At 38.2% G+C, this 16459-nt stretch overlaps 1 protein-coding gene across 2 annotated transcripts in view; it reads right to left on the bottom strand.

The window, feature by feature from the left end:
• Window positions 1-16459, bottom strand: part of MYZAP (myocardial zonula adherens protein) — a 254337-nt gene that overhangs the window by 73771 nt on the left and 164107 nt on the right. For both annotated transcript variants that reach the window (XM_053717520.1, XM_053717519.1), the window contains exon 7: window positions 1057-1209. In XM_053717520.1, the coding sequence (XP_053573495.1) occupies window positions 1057-1209 (153 nt within the window). The remainder of the gene's footprint in view (window positions 1-1056; window positions 1210-16459) is intronic.

Raw genomic sequence — 16459 nt, 5'->3', positions numbered from 1 at the left:
ATTACATTTTATTTAATATAGTTTATTTTACAGGTAAGTAGTTTAAAATAGGAATTATTTATTTATTAATAGTAGGTTTTATTTAGATGTATTTTAATTATATTTAAGTTAGGGGGTGTTAGGGTTAGGGTTAGACTTAGGTTCAGGGGTTGAAAAATTTAGTATAGTGGGGGCGACGTTGGGGCAGCAGATTAGGGGTTAATAAATTAAGGTGGGCGGCAGATTAGGGGTTAATAAATGAAGGCAGGTGGCGGCGATTTTAGGGGCTGCAGATTAGTGATTAATAATATTTAACTAGTGTTTGCGAGACGGGAGTGCGGCGGTTTAGGGGTTAATATGTTTATTATAGTGGTGGCGCTGTCCGGAGCGGCAGATTAGGGGTTAATAATTTTATTTTAGTGTTTGCGATGCGGGAGGGCCTCAGTTTAGGGGTTAATAGGTAGTTTATGGGTGTTGAAGATATCCCAATAAAGGGATATAAAAGAGCGCTGGTGTTTAAAAAGAAAACAGTATACAATTTAAAACCAAATATTGTACTATTGATATAGTAGATCAAGTCTACCGTATTAGTCCTGTTTACTGTCCATATGCTGATGGTAACTAGGGAATAAAGATGTCCTCTTGAATGGAATAATGAATCAGGCTGCTCCTCTTGATCCCAGAGAGTGTGGAACAACTGTTGAAGAAGAATAGAGAGAGGGCGCCCTCTCTCTATTCTTCTTCAACAGTTTATGGGTGTTAGTGTACTTTTAAGCACTTTAGTTATGAGTTTTATGTTACGGCGTTGTAGCATAAAACTCATAACTACTGACTTTAGAATGCGTTACGAATCTTGGCGGTATAGGGTGTACCGCTCACTTTTTGGCCTCCCAGGCAGACTCGTAATACCGGCGCAAATGATGTCCCACGTTAAGGCCAATAAAGTGTGCGGTGCCCCTAAATCTGCAAGACTCGTAATACCAGCGGTAGTGAAAAAGCAGCGTTTTGAGGCTTAACACTGCTTTTTCACTCATACCCTAAACTCGTAATCTAGCCGAAAGGATGCAACATTCTTACCTTAAGTTTTAGCAATTGATTTTCATTTTTGGCAGCTTCTAACAACTTCTGTTTTTCTTTCAGGTTATCCACAGACTCTTCATACGAATGCTTTAAATTTTTCATCTCGTCTTTAATGTTGCTATTTTCCAAGGTCACATCAACGAGAGTTTTCTGAAGTTAAGAAAGACAATAATACTTATAAAATGTCATATAATACAATGTAATCTGTCTTAGTATAAAACATTTTGCAGGGCAATTCTTATATCAAGGATACTATTTAAAGGGACAGAAAAGTCAAAATTAAATGTTCATGATTCAGATAGAGCATGCAGTTTGAAACAACATTCCAATTTACTTCTATTATCTAATTTGCTTTGTTCTCTTGGTATCCTTTGTTGCAGAGTAAACCTAGGAAGGCTGATAGGAATTTAGTAGCGTGCATTCTTCTGTCTTTAGCAGTCTATGGCAACAGTGTTTGCAACATTGTATAACCTTGCTATAAACAGACTGCTGCCAGATAGCTGAAGACATGTGCACGCTCCTGAGATCACCTAGAATTACTTTTTTAACTAAGGATATCAAGTGAACTATGCACATTTTATAATAGACGTAAAGTGAAAAGTTGTTTAAAGACCTATGATAGTTGAAAAATGAATGCTCTAATTCGTTAGAGCAGCATGTAATTTTTAAGACTATTGACCCTAGACTACCCCGCAAAGAGGTTGAACACACAGTAGCAATACATATCAGATGTTGTACTTTAGGCTATGGCTACTGCTGATTGCCAATACACGTAAGCCAGTGGTACTACGCTCAGCATTTTTTCTGTTTTTATCATTTGGATGAATAAAAGTTATATTTTATTGGAAGCAAGACGTCTTTTCTCTCTTAATCTGATTGACCAGTTGGGTCTTGCTCCGCTATTCAAGCTACTGACAAGGATCGGGCTAGTTCCTCCCCTCTGATGAAATCATTGTTTAGTCACCGCAAGCCACGCATCAGTCATGCCAGAGACACACGCTGAGAGTGGTGAGAAGTGAGGAATCCGGAGTTGGTTTGATACAGACTATAAACATAAGACGGAGGTAATTCTGCACCCTGTTGTGGGTATTTATAGACTGTGAGAGCGCAGCTGTAAGACGGAATACTTTGATGGAGGTAAATTACTTACTTTGACATTTGATGGGGAGTTTTTAGTATATTCTGAGAACAGCCTGAAGATTGAATATGGCAGTTGTTTGCAGTTGTTTGCCAATTGATGTTCTATTGAACGTTTTGTGTATAGGAAACTTTCTCTCTTCTTCTGAATTACATTGAATAATAAAAAATGAAAAACTCAAAACAAAGACACATAAATATGATATTTTTATTTGCTCAAGTGGTATCAGGAAATAAATGCAGGGACATTTAAAGAGACAGTAAAGTCCAAATTAAACTTTCATAATTCAGATAGAGCATATCATTTTAAACAACTTTCCAGTTTACTTTTATCATCAAATTTGCTTTGTTCTCTTGGTATTCTTAGTTGAAAGCTAAACCAAGGTAGGCTCATATGCTAATTTCAAAGCCCTCAAAGGCCGCCTCTTATCTGAATGCATTTGACAGTTTTTTAAAAGCTAGAGGGCATTAGTCAATTTGTGCCATATAGATAACATTATGCTCACGCTCATCGTGTTATTGAAAAGTCAGCAATAATTGCCTAAAATGCAAGTCTGTCAAAAGAACTGAGATAAGGAGACAGTCTGCAGAGGCTTAGAAACAAGGTAATCACAGAGGTAAAAAGCGTATTAATATAAAAAGTTGGTTATGCAAAACAGGTGAATGGTATATAAAGGGATTATCTATCTTTTTACACAATACATTTTTTTTTGTGTTTACTGTCCCTTTAAATGTAGTTATTTAGGGGGGCGGAGCCTAGACTAGCATAATGGAGGACGCATGAACTAAATGCTCCGGGTGCATTTAGCACAGAAAGTGTAGAGACAGTGTCCTTATGCACAAAAAGTGACCATATAACACTACCGGACTGTTCCTGGACTAGAAATATACTGAGGCGGTAGCAGCATTCCGAAGTATACAGGCGCAAACACAGTAAATTCAAGCTGGCCAACTCCACATAATGGCGCCCTAAGCGTTACCTACAGGGCACACAAAGTGCGAACTCACAGAGGGAAAATACCGGAAAGTACCTGTCCTATCGATCCCCATACTGAGCCGACAGCCACCGGACCAGACATCCGCTATGCCGAGCGGAGTGATGATAGGCTCTCAAGTGCCTTCCTGACAAGATGCGGTAAGAAGTTTGTAAGGGGGACACCATTATACGCACTCAGCCACGTGGGAGCCCTGGCGGGCGCGGACATTAACTTAGAGCAATAAATCCCTGGGGCACCAGCTACTTTAAAAATAAAACCTGACAAAAACGGCCTTACTGATTTTAACAAAGGGGCAAAAGTGGAGAATCGGACATAGGGAGTGCAGTGGATAAAAAGCAGGAGCAACCTTTATAACGTTTCCCATAGGGATCAAGTGCATTGATGTAAACTACATTAATGCAGAATTATAGCATATAAGCTCCCTTCAACTTTCTCAAGCTAACAACGAATAAAAGAGGAAAAAAGAACACAAATTTTTAAATCTTAAAAAATATTGCACCAATGATTTTCCCATGACTCCTATGCAAATAAGCCAGTACTAACAAGACCCTCACAAGCATTACAATCTTAGGGCAATTCTGCTAATAATCCTATAACAATCTTATAACAAAGACACAGTCTGCAAATCCTAATATAAAGCAACAACCAGCTGCATTAATTCATATATAACTCTAAACAATGTCAGTTAGAAGACATAATAAGTCTGGGGTTACAAACAAGCCTGCTGTTGCGGATATCTACCTTAAAGCTCAGAAAGGAGATAAACTAATAGAGAAAAGTGGAAATATCACTGAGGAAGAGATGAAGGAAGACACAGAAAGTATTTCTCCAGGAAATGGCGACACACCTGTGACTATAAAAGACATTAAAAATCTGGTCTCTAAACAAGATATAACCAACATCTTTGATAAAATGTGGGCAAAAATGGATGCACTCCAGAATACGGTCACAAACAGCCTTACAGAAATCAAACAAGACATCACAGAATTAGGCACCAGATTAGAGTCTTTGGAAGGAAAGGAAGAAACAATGGAAGAAGATATCACTTCTATCAATCAACAACTAACTGAACACCAACAAGAATTGGCAGAGATTAATGACAAATTAGAGGATCTAGAGAATAGGAGTCGGAGGTGCAACATCCGCATGAAGGGGATCCCAGAAACAATCTTACTTCAGACCTACGTAACTATCTATTGCATCTATTTCAAACTGTCACAGGCTCATCAGAGGAGGGGAAATTCCAGATGGAAAGAGCTCATAGAGCTCTAAGAGCAAAACCTAAAGATACGGAACCCCCAAGAGATGTGATAGTCAAATTCTTTCGCTTTCAAGAAAAAGAGGAGATAATGGCGGCGGCGAGGAAAAACCCAACATTTAAATTTCAAGGGTCAATTGTACAATTTTATCAAGATCTCTGCATCAAGACCCTTCAGAAGAGATTCGCCCTCCGCCCACTGACACAGATTCTGAGAAAGAATCAAATTATGTACAGATGGGGATTCCCTTTTGCTCTGCTCATACATCACGAAGGCAGTACTATCTCCATCAGAGAGAAACAAGACATTGCGGCCCTTTGTCAAAGGTTGAAATTAGAATGCCCAGAGATCCCAGACACTTCTAAAGACAACTTTAGAGACCGTCCGCAAGCGCCAAGAAGCACAACTCAACAAGGACGTTGGACTAAAGTATCCAAAAGAAAGCAGAAGACATGAGAAACTTTCCAAGCCCAGAGATTGGTACAATGGTTTTTGAGGGTAACTATGTCTATGCCTGCTCCTGGGCGGGTGAAAAGATTCCAGGATACGTAATTTTGACCAGTGAACTTATTTGAAAATAAAGAGAGGTCTTTGAGAGATGATACGGAGTAGAAGAGCCATACGTGTCATAATAAGCAAGGATGCCTCTGCTTACCTCCTAAGCAGGAAACAGAAATGGCTGAAATTGGTTATCTTTTAGAGAGAGACCTTTAATAAATTAATGTTCCAACAGCTGAGTAATAGAAGTTCTCACACAGCACACCTCAGTCCGGAGGAACAGTTAGGTCTCATATTCAACAGACTATGGGTCACTAAACGATCATAGAACTACTTTACATATTTGTTGAAATTTACTCATAGATATACTAAGCTAAATTGCACACTTAGTTAGAAAAGTAGTGACAATGCATTTTTACAGTAACTGTTTTATTGTGATTTTTTCGTTTACAAATTTAACTTTGTTTAATGTTTGGTTTTGCTTTATCGTTCCAAGTACCGTCGAGCAGAGGTCAAGAAAGTTTCTCCATGCCAAAAGGGGTCAGAAGGTAGTGACAACCATTCTAGAACATCATCAAGTCGTGGGATTCAGGTACAAGAGGGGGAGGGAGAGGTTATTTGTAGATGGAGTCTAATTTACAGATCATATCACACAATGTCAGAGGTCTAAACACCAATGTAAACAGAAAAATAGCACTCACTCAGTATAGCAACATGAAGGCCAAAATTATCTTCTTACAAGAAACCCATTTTATACACAACCAAATACCTGCATATTGGAATAAACACTATACACAACATTACCATTCCACGACCGATTCAAAAAAAAGAGGGGTGTCAATTCTTCTTCATAATTCCCTTTCATTTACAAAAGAAGAAGTGATAAAAGATAAAGAGGGTAGATTTCTTATACTAAGAGGTAATAAACAAGGTGCACAAATTACACTTTGCAATATTTATGCACCTAACGAGCAACAACATAAGTTTTTCACTAAACTTTCACATTTATTGACCCAATGGTCACAGACCCTGATGATAGTAGCCGGAGATTTTAATGTGAATTTAAAGATACTGCGAGAAACTGGTAAAGTTGGTTTATTGAACAAACAATGTAGACTTAACTCTATTACTAAAGCTATCAGGGAGACACTGGAAGCTCATAATGTAGTCGACACCTGGACGACACTCTATGGCCAGACTAACGATCACACATATTACTCTCCAGCTCATAAAACATACACCAAACTTGACTATATATATATATAAGCCAAATAATGCTACCTAATTTAACCTCTTCATCGATCCATGCTTCAGCATGGTCGGACCATTCAATTGTACAGATTCAGTTGAAGGGACTCACGGACGTTAACAGGCAGAAATCATGGACATATGACCCTATGCTAACAAAACAGCCAGACATCCGCACCAGAGTTCTTGATGGTCTCAGAGAATTCTGGAAATTTAATGTTACTCCCTCAATCAAACCAGCAATGGTGTGGGCTGCTCACAAACCATATTTGAGAGGGCTGCTTATAAAAGAAAAAAATTTATTTATGAAAAAAACCAGGTCAGTGATTATTGCACTACAACAAGAAATTGAAGAATTAGAAAAGTTGCACCGAAACACACTATCCCAGTTAGCCTACACCACCCTGACCAATAAAAGAAAAGAGCTCACCAAAATTCTTACTGACAACTCCATGAGAGCTATACACAGATTAAAATCCTATTACTTCTTATATGCAAACAAACCGGATAGGTATTTAGCTAACAGATTAAGGGAAAAAACAAAATCCTTCACAATAGCACACATACAAAAATCAAACGGCGCATTGACAAGAAATTGTGGAATGCTTTGCTCAATATTATGAATTGCTATATGACGGGAAAAAGGTCTCCCATTCGACTCAGACAACACAACTTAGACAGAGACTGTTAGAGACAGCAAATTTGCCTAAACTTGACGAACAAGACGCAAAAGCTTTAGATGAAGAGATAACTATAGTAGAAATAACAAATGCTATTAAAGAACTCAAAATAGGAAGCGGCAGGCCCTGACGGACTTTCTGGGGATTATTATAAATTATTTAAAACGGACTTAACCACTCATTTACACAAATTCTGTAACGATATTCTGAAAGGCACGCCAATCCCCCCGGAATTAATCCAAGCTAAAATTATTGTCATTCCCAAACCGGGGAAAAGTCCCAAACTAGTACAAAATTATAGGCCAATCTCATTAATAAATCAGGATGTGAAAATCCTCACAAAAATTCTAGCAAACAGACTTAAACATCTCCTACCTTCATTAATTCACCCAGACCAAGTGGGCTTTATTAAAGATCGTGAAGCACCTGACAATATTAGGCGCACAATAGCCCTGGTCGAATATCTAAAAGCTACAAAAACGCCTTCTCTGCTCCTACCTAATCTCTATCATATTTTAAACGACTTTTCTAAAGTTTCTGGTTTCAAAATAAACTCTGAAAAATGTGAAGCGCTTCCTCTAGCGATACCAGAACATACACGGAAACTGATAGACACTAATTTTGACTTTAAATGGACCAACAGCTCCCTTAAATACCTTGGAATTAATATCACAGACACGCCAGAAGCCTTATACAAGGCAAATTACACCCCGCTGTACAAGATCATAAAGGCAGATATAAATAAATGGAAAAAAGGTAACTTTTCTTGGATAGGGAGACAATCAGCAATAAAAATGAATGTCTTACCGAGACTGTTATATCTATTTCGAGCCCTTCCCATTAAGGTCCCACTAAAGGACTTAGAAGAAATGCAGTCTGAGTTTCTCAAATTTATCCGCGGGCACAAATCGACTAGAATACCCGCTTACCTATTAAAACTACATAAACAATTAGGAGGACTAGGGGTCCCTAATCTACGAGACTATTACCAAGCGGCTAGGCTTGCGCAATGTGCATTGTTAGGTAAAGACTGTAGGAAAATGACGTGGCCCAATGTCGAGGCGGATATTGGGGGCCTAGACAATCCAGGGGACATACTATGGAGCCCGTCTACCACAAAAACGCAATCACTAGCTAAATTAAAAATTACAGAACACTCCAAAGTAATATGGAGATCATTGACTAAAGCGTGGAAATTACTCTCACCACATACAACCATAATACCACTGGGGATGCTACTCCCGCTAGACTTTCAAAAACAAATAGCTAAATGGGAAAATAAGGGCCTATACCGGGTGGCAGATTTTATAGATAAGGGGAAAGTGCTGACATACACACAATTGAGGGATAAGATTAGCCCGATTACACTGCATTGGTTTCTGTACCATCAAATTATACACGCCATACATAAATACAGACAGGGTGATTCTCCCTCCCCATACACTACCTTAGAACAGTTGATACTGACGCCGGGAAAACACACAAAAATGATCACAAGACTATACCTGGCTATCCAAGAGGCGAAGAACACTACAAAACAAAAACTGCACAATAAGTGGGAACTAGATCTAGATATAACATATACTGTCGAAGAATGGAGACAGATATTTTTCTCACAAAGCAAAAACTTAGTAGGGGCTGACCTCATTGAGAATGCGTTAAAAACCGCATATCGCTGGTACCTCACACCACTACCTACCTCACATTTTGACCCTCAGAGTAATAGATTATGTTATAGAGGCTGCACAGGGATAGGCACCTACTTACACATGTGGTGGGGATGCCCATTGATACAACCCATATGGGATAAAGTAACGCAGCTGATTAAGAACACACTAGACGAATCAATCACACTCTCAGTTGCAAAAGCCTTGCTCCACATCCCTTTAGATTCACTAAACTCAGCCACTAACAAATGGATTAATATAGTATGCACAGCCACCAGAATGTGCATAGCTAAAAATTGGAAGGTGGGAGCGCCGGAATGGTGCGAAATATTGGACAAAATTGAGAGTATCTATACTATGTCTGAGTCAGCAGCATGGGTTCAAGGTAATTCAGTAAGCTTCCAAAATATTTGGATCCACTGGATTCTAAAAAGACATAGTTACACGAGATAGGCTGGTACACTCCTAGGAGTTCAAGGAGCCTCTGGTGATTTATACAAACCGAAAAGTATCAATATCCATATGGTCATGGAAGAAGTTTATGCAAAGCTTACTAAAAATAGCACTGCTCGACGGGAAAGGTACTTAGTTAATTCTTAACCCTAGTTTAGAAATTTTTTTTAGAGAGGGGAAGTAGGGGGGTGGGGGAAATTGTTGAGAGTTGGGGGGGGGGGAAATAAAAAAAATGACAATTATTGGAAATTCAGTAAAATGTGCAGTATGTGATATGTATACATAAACCTATATATAGGGGAGTGTCTATTATTGTACAGTTGTATGCTGTATTGCTATGATGTAATAGCTGCGAAACTTTAATAAAAAATATTTCAACTAAATGTATTTATTTACTTTTTAATTAATATTATTATTGCAGTCTTTGCTTCGTATTGTCTTGTGTTCTTTAAAAAAAAGAAAAAAAAGACTAAGACTATTAATGCTTCTCTAAGTTCCCTGATTCTTAAATTTAATCTTGGTAAATAAGTTTAATAGAATGTCCCAAAGAAAAAATGGGTAGTGATCAGTGCTAGTGTGAAATTAAAAGTAATAAATGTGTATTGTTGTGTATTTAGCAACAATGGAAGTGATACATATATGTGGATACAGAGTGTAAGCTGAGACAATCAACCTAAATGGCCTTAATTGTAAACTGGGACAATCAACCTAAACAACCTGAATATGGTGTACCTGGCCTAGAAAATCCTAGATATACTAAAAAAAGAAAATTGTGTGAGAGAAAAAATTATATAAAATGAGCCAAATAAAATATACAATTAAAAAACACAAGATAGAAAGTGATGAAATAACAAAAAAAGACTCCAAATATAACTGAAAAAGTCTGAAAATATTGATAAAAACAAAGTCTCTGGGGTAGAAAGAGCTGAAAGAAAACAAAAACACAGCGCGGCTCCGTCTCAAGTGATTTTATTGGACAACAAAGAGAGTGCACAATACAATACATAGATTGCACGCACCAGATAAAATGTGCCTTTGTGTCAAAGAGATCATACAGATCACGCCGGGCAACAGTCCGTATATGGGGCACTTGGACTACTCACATCTCACCCCTCTTGAGAAAGCCCGACCATTGTTCAGGAGAAACGCGTTGAGGAATTACCACACGCCTGTCGTCCTGCAAATAGCACACACACGCTGAAACACCTACTGTTCATGTGGGGACTTTATTCACGGGAGCTTCTTAATACTATTGTGCTCCAAGTGCCCCATATACGGACTGTTGCCCAGCGTGATCTGCATGATCTCTTTGACACAAAGGCGCTTTTCATCTGGTGAGTGCAATCTATTGTATTATGTACTCTCTTTGTTGTCCAATAAAATCACTTAAGTCGGAGCCACTCTGTATTTTTGTTTTCTTTCAGATCTTAAAGGGAAAGTCAAGTATAAATTAAACTTTCATTATTCAGATAGGACTTTTAATTTTAATTGACTTTCCAATTTACTTTTATCATCAAATTTGCTTTTTTCTCTTGGTATTCTTAGTTTAAACTAAACATAGGTAGGCTCATATGCTAATTTCTAAGCCTTTGAGGGCTGCCTCTTATCACATGCTTTTTAAATTTCTTTTCAACACAAAGAGACAGAAAGTACACGTGGGCTATATAGATAACACTGTGTTCAGACACAGAAAGTTATTTAAGATCTAGCACAATGCAATGCTAAATTTAAGACAATAGATAATAAACAGTCACAGTCATGTGATCAAGGGGCTGGAAGAAGGTTCCTAGATATAAGGTAATCACAGAGGTAAAAAGTATATTAATATAACTGTGTTGGTTATGCAAAACTGGGGAATGAGTAATAAAGGGGTTATCTATCTTTTAAAATAATAACAATTCTATGGTTGACTGTCCCTTTAATATAATTTTGTCCCTTTAAGTTATCAGGGTTTTAATTTATTTTCTGATGTTAGCTGGTAAAGGGCTTATTAAAACACTGTACCAAGTTTGATGAGTATCACAACAGGATTGGAATCTAGGTCAATATTTAAAATTAATAATGTCCACTATCATTGTCAAAACCAAGAGAGAAATTATTTACTGCAGCATTGTTCTTGGCTAGGAATATTTTCTATATCTAACTTATGTTTTTATTTCCTTTACTCATAACTAAAAAAATATCTTGGCTCATCCCATCTCATCAATAAATGTTGAGCCTGAAAGCTTTAATGACAGTAATATATTGGAGTGACATACATACACACACACATATATATACAGGTATGTATATATATATATCTACCTGTAATTTTATAATGAATGGTACTGCACTAGTTTATTGTCTGTCTCACTACACCTTCACAACGTTCTTTTATCTTTTAATGTGCTCCATGTCCAGCCTACTCTTAATAACACTTTATTGAGCCTGATGCAGGAACATTACCATAATATTAGATCATCACTATAATATAACTCACTTATAATCTCATGTTATTGAGTTTGATCCTGTGCAAAATCCATAGCCTCTAACTTAAAGCCTTGTGAGCATGCTATGATTAAACTTTATTAGGCGGGTGATATTATTTGCACCTTGCTTTTTGAGACTACATTTTTCCTAAAACTGTAATTTCAACATTAAGTGAAAGGTCATGGTAGAAGTATATCTACAACCTTCACTCAAGATAAATAAGCTTGAGGCTATGCCTTCCTTGGCCTTTCCAGAAGAGACTCAGAGGTATTTAGATTCATGGGCAGTAGACGTAATGAGAGAGCGATATTTAATAATGAGTAAGAATACTATGTGATAAAAAGTCCCATTCTCATGACCCTAGTACCCCAAATTCTTAGTAAATGACAATCCTTCATTCTTATATTACATTACTTCTCAGTATCAAAACCTTCCAAAAAAATCCTCGTTCTCAGGGCAAACCTGGGCCTAGATTTGGAGTTTTGTCGGTAACGACCCGCGTAGCTAACGCCGGCTTTTTTCTGGCCGCACCATAAAAATAACTCTGGTATTGAGAGTCCACATAAAGGCTGCGTTAGGCTCCAAAAAAGGAGCGTAGAGCATTTTTAACGCAGCTTCAACTCTTGATACCAGAGTTGCTTACGCAAGCGGCCAGCCTCAAAAATGTGCTCGTGCACGATTCTCCCATAGAAAACAATGGGGCTGTTTGAGCTGAAAAAAAAACACCTGCAAAAAAGCCGCGTTCAGCTCCTAACGCAGCTCCATTGTTTGCTATGGGGAAATACTTCCTACGTCTGCACCTAACACCCTAACATGTACCCCGAGTCTAAACACCCCTAACCTTACACTTATTAACCCCTAATCTGCCGCCCCCGCTATCGCTGACCCCTGCATATTATTATTAACCCCTAATCTGCCGCTCCGTAAACCGCCGCTACTTACATTATCCCTATGTACCCCTAATCTGCTGCCCTAACATCGCTGACCCCTATATTATATTTATTAACCCCTAATCTGCCCCCCACAACGTCGCCTCCACCTGCCTACACTTATTAACCCCTAATCTGCCGACCAGACCTGAGCGCTACTATAATAAAGTTATTAACCCCTAATCCGCCTCACTCCCGCCTCAATAACCCTATAATAAATAGTATTAACCCCTAATCTGCCCTCCCTAACATCGCCGACACCTAACTTCAATTATTAACCCCTAATCTGCCGACTGGAGCTCACCGCTATTCTAATAAATGGATTAACCCCTAAAGCTAAGCCTGTAAAATAAATCCTAATATAGCTACAATATAAATTATAATTACATTGTAGCTATTTTAGGATTAATATTTATTTGACAGGCAACTTTGTAATTATTTTAACCAGGTACAATAGCTATTAAATAGTTAAGAACTATTTAATAGCTACCTAGTTAAAATAATTACAAAATTACCTGTAAAATAAATCCTAACCTAAGTTACAATTAAACCTAACACTATACTATCATTAAATTAATTAAATAAAATACCTACAATTACCTACAATTAAACCTAACACTACACTATCAATAAATTAATTAAATACAATTCCTACAAATAACTACAATGAATTAAACTAACTAAAGTACAAAAAATAAAAAAGAACTAAGTTACAAAAAATAAAAAAATATTTACAAACATAAGAAAAATATTACAACAATTTTAAACTAATTACACCTACTCTAAGCCCCCTAATAAAATAACAAAGACCCCCAAAATAAAAAATTCCCTACCCTATTCTAAATTATTAAAGTTCAAAGCTCTTTTACCTTACCAGCCCTGAACAGGGCCCTTTGCGGGGAATGCCCCAAGAAGTTCAGCTCTTTTGCCTGTAAAAAAAAAAACATACAATACCCCCCCCCCAACATTACAACCCACCACCCACATACCCCTAATCTAACCCAAACCCCCCTTAAATAAACCTAACACTAAGCCCCTGAAGATCTTCCTACCTTATCTTCACCATACCAGGTTCACCGATCCGTCCTGAAGAGCTCCTCCGATGTCCTGATCCAAGCCCAAGCGGGGGGCTGAAGAGGTCCATGATCCGGCTGAAGTCTTCATCCAAGCGGGAGCTGAAGAGGTCCATGATCCGGATGAAGTCTTCATCCAAGCGGGAGCTGAAGAGGTCCATGATCCGGATGAAGTCTTCTATCAACGGCATCTTCAATCTTCTTTCTTCGGGAGCCATCATCTTCCATCCGACGCGGAACATCCTCTTCTCCCGACGCCTACTAACCGAATGACGGTTCCTTTAAGGGACGTCATCCAAGATGGCGTCCCTCGAATTCCGATTGGCTGATAGGATTCTATCAGCCAATCGGAATTAAGGTAGGAATATTCTGATTGGCTGATGGAATCAGCCAATCAGATTTAGCTCGCATCGGAACAGCCAATAGAATGCGAGCTCAATCTGATTGGCTGATTGGATCAGCCAATCGGATTGAACTTGATTCTGATTGGCTGATTCCATTCGAGGGACGCCATCTTGGATGACGTCCCTTAAAGGAACCGTCATTCGGCTAGTAGGCGTCGGGAGAAGAGGATGTTCCGCGTCGGATGGAAGATGATGGCTCCCGAAGAAAGAAGATTGAAGATGCCATTGATAGAAGACTTCATCCGGATCATGGACCTCTTCAGCTCCCGCTTGGATGAAGACTTCATCCGGATCATGGACCTCTTCAGCTCCCGCTTGGATGAAGACTTCAGCCGGATCATGGACCTCTTCAGCCCCCCGCTTGGGCTTGGATCAGGACATCGGAGGAGCTCTTCAGGACGGATCGGTGAACCTGGTATGGTGAAGATAAGGTAGGAAGATCTTCAGGGGCTTAGTGTTAGGTTTATTTAAGGGGGGTTTGGGTTAGATTAGGGGTATGTGGTTGGTGGGTTGTAATGTTGGGGGGGGGTATTGTATGTTTTTTTTTTACAGGCAAAAGAGCTGAACTTCTTGGGGCATGCCCCGCAAAGGGCACTGTTCAGGGCTGGTAAGGTAAAAGAGCTTTGAACTTTAGTAATTTAGAATAGGGTAGGGCATTTTTTATTTTGGGGGTCTTTGTTATTTTATTAGGGGGCTTAGAGTAGGTGTAATTAGTTTAAAATTGTTGTAATATTTTTCTTATGTTTGTAAATATTTTTTTATTTTTTGTAACTTAGTTCTTTTTTATTTTTTGTACTTTAGTTAGTTTATTTCATTGTAGTTATTTGTAGGAATTGTATTTAAATAATTTATTGATAGTGTAGTGTTAGGTTTAATTGTAGGTAATTGTAGGTATTTTATTTAATTAATTTAATGATAGTATAGTGTTAGGTTTAATTGTAACTTAGGTTAGGATTTATTTTACAGGTAATTTTGTAATTATTTTAACTAGGTAGCTATTAAATAGTTCTTAACTATTTAATAGCTATTGTACCTGGTTAAAATAATTACAAAGTTGCCTGTCAAATAAATATTAATCCTAAAATAGCTACAATGTAATTATAATTTATATTGTAGCTATATTAGGATTTATTTTACAGGTAAGTATTTAGCTTTAAATAGGAATAATTTATTTAATAAGAGTTAACTAATTTCGTTAGATTAAAATTATATTTAATTTAGGGGGGTGTTAGTGTTAGGGTTAGACTTAGCTTTAGGGGTTAATACATTTATTAGAATAGCGGTGAGCTCCGGTCGGCAGATTAGGGGTTAATAAGTGTAGGCAGGTGGAGGCGACGTTGTGGGGGGCAGATTAGGGGTTAATAAATATAATATAGGGGTCGGCGGTGTTAGGGGCAGCAGATTAGGGGTACATAAGGATAACGTAGGTGGCGGCGCTTTGCGGTCGGCAGATTAGGGGTTAATAAGTGTAGGTAGCTGGCTGCGACTTTGTGGGGGGCAGATTAGGGGTTAATAAATATAATATAGGGGTCGGCGGTGTTAGGGGCGGCAGATTAGGGGTACATAAGGATAACGTAGGTGGCGGCGCTTTGCGGTCGGCAGATTAGGGGTTAATAAGTGTAGGTAGGTGGAGGCGACGTTGTGGGGGGCAGGTTAGGGGTTAATAAATATAATACAGGGGTCGGCGGTGTTAGGGGCAGCAGATTAGGGGTACATAAGTATAACGTAGGTGGCGGTCGGCAGATTAGGGGTTAAAAAAATTTAATCGAGTGGCGGCGATGTGGGGGGACCTCGGTTTAGGGGTACATAGGTAGTTTATGGGTGTTAGTGTACTTTAGAGCACAGTAGTTAAGAGATTTATAAACCGGCGTTAGCCCAGAAAGCTCTTAACTACTGACTTTTTTCCTGCGGCTGGAGTTTTGTCGTTAGATGTCTAACGCTCACTTCAGACACGACTCTAAATACCGGAGTTAGAAAGATCCCATTGAAAAGATAGGATACGCAATTTACGTAAGGGGATCTGCGGTATGGAAAAGTTGCGGCTGAAAAGTGAGCGTTAGACCCTATTTTGAGTGAGCCTCTAACGCTGGTTTTCACGGCTAACGCCAAACTCCAAATCTAGGCCCTGGTTTCTAATCTTTACATTTCTTGGTTCACAAGAATTGGAAGCTCTTAAAAGCCCAGTGTGATCATACAGAATTTAAAATGCAGTCCCTGTTTAAAGTAATAAAAATGACTCTTTTATAGATGTATCTGATAAAGGGCTAGATTACAAGTGGAGTATGCAGTTCGCGATAAGCAATATTGCACCTTCGCTAACTTGAGCGTGTATTATAAGTTGAAAGTTTAAGTGTTTTTGCTTGAGTGCAAACTAAATTTGTGTGTGTCAGGTTAGCACCAAATCGAACATAAATATATTAAATAACGTGTTACACTCATATATACAATATCTGGTCAAAATTATTCATATAAACATTCAAAATGATGTGTAAATATGTGTATGGATGTACAGTATATATATATATATATATATATATATATATATATATATATATATATATATATATATATATATATATGGTAGT

This window comes from Bombina bombina, chromosome 6 (genome assembly GCF_027579735.1).
Source record: "Bombina bombina isolate aBomBom1 chromosome 6, aBomBom1.pri, whole genome shotgun sequence".
NCBI classification, from domain to species: Eukaryota; Metazoa; Chordata; class Amphibia; order Anura; family Bombinatoridae; genus Bombina; species Bombina bombina.
The sequence above is the reverse complement of the archived record's forward strand: the minus strand, read 5'-3'. Positions and strand labels throughout refer to the sequence as shown.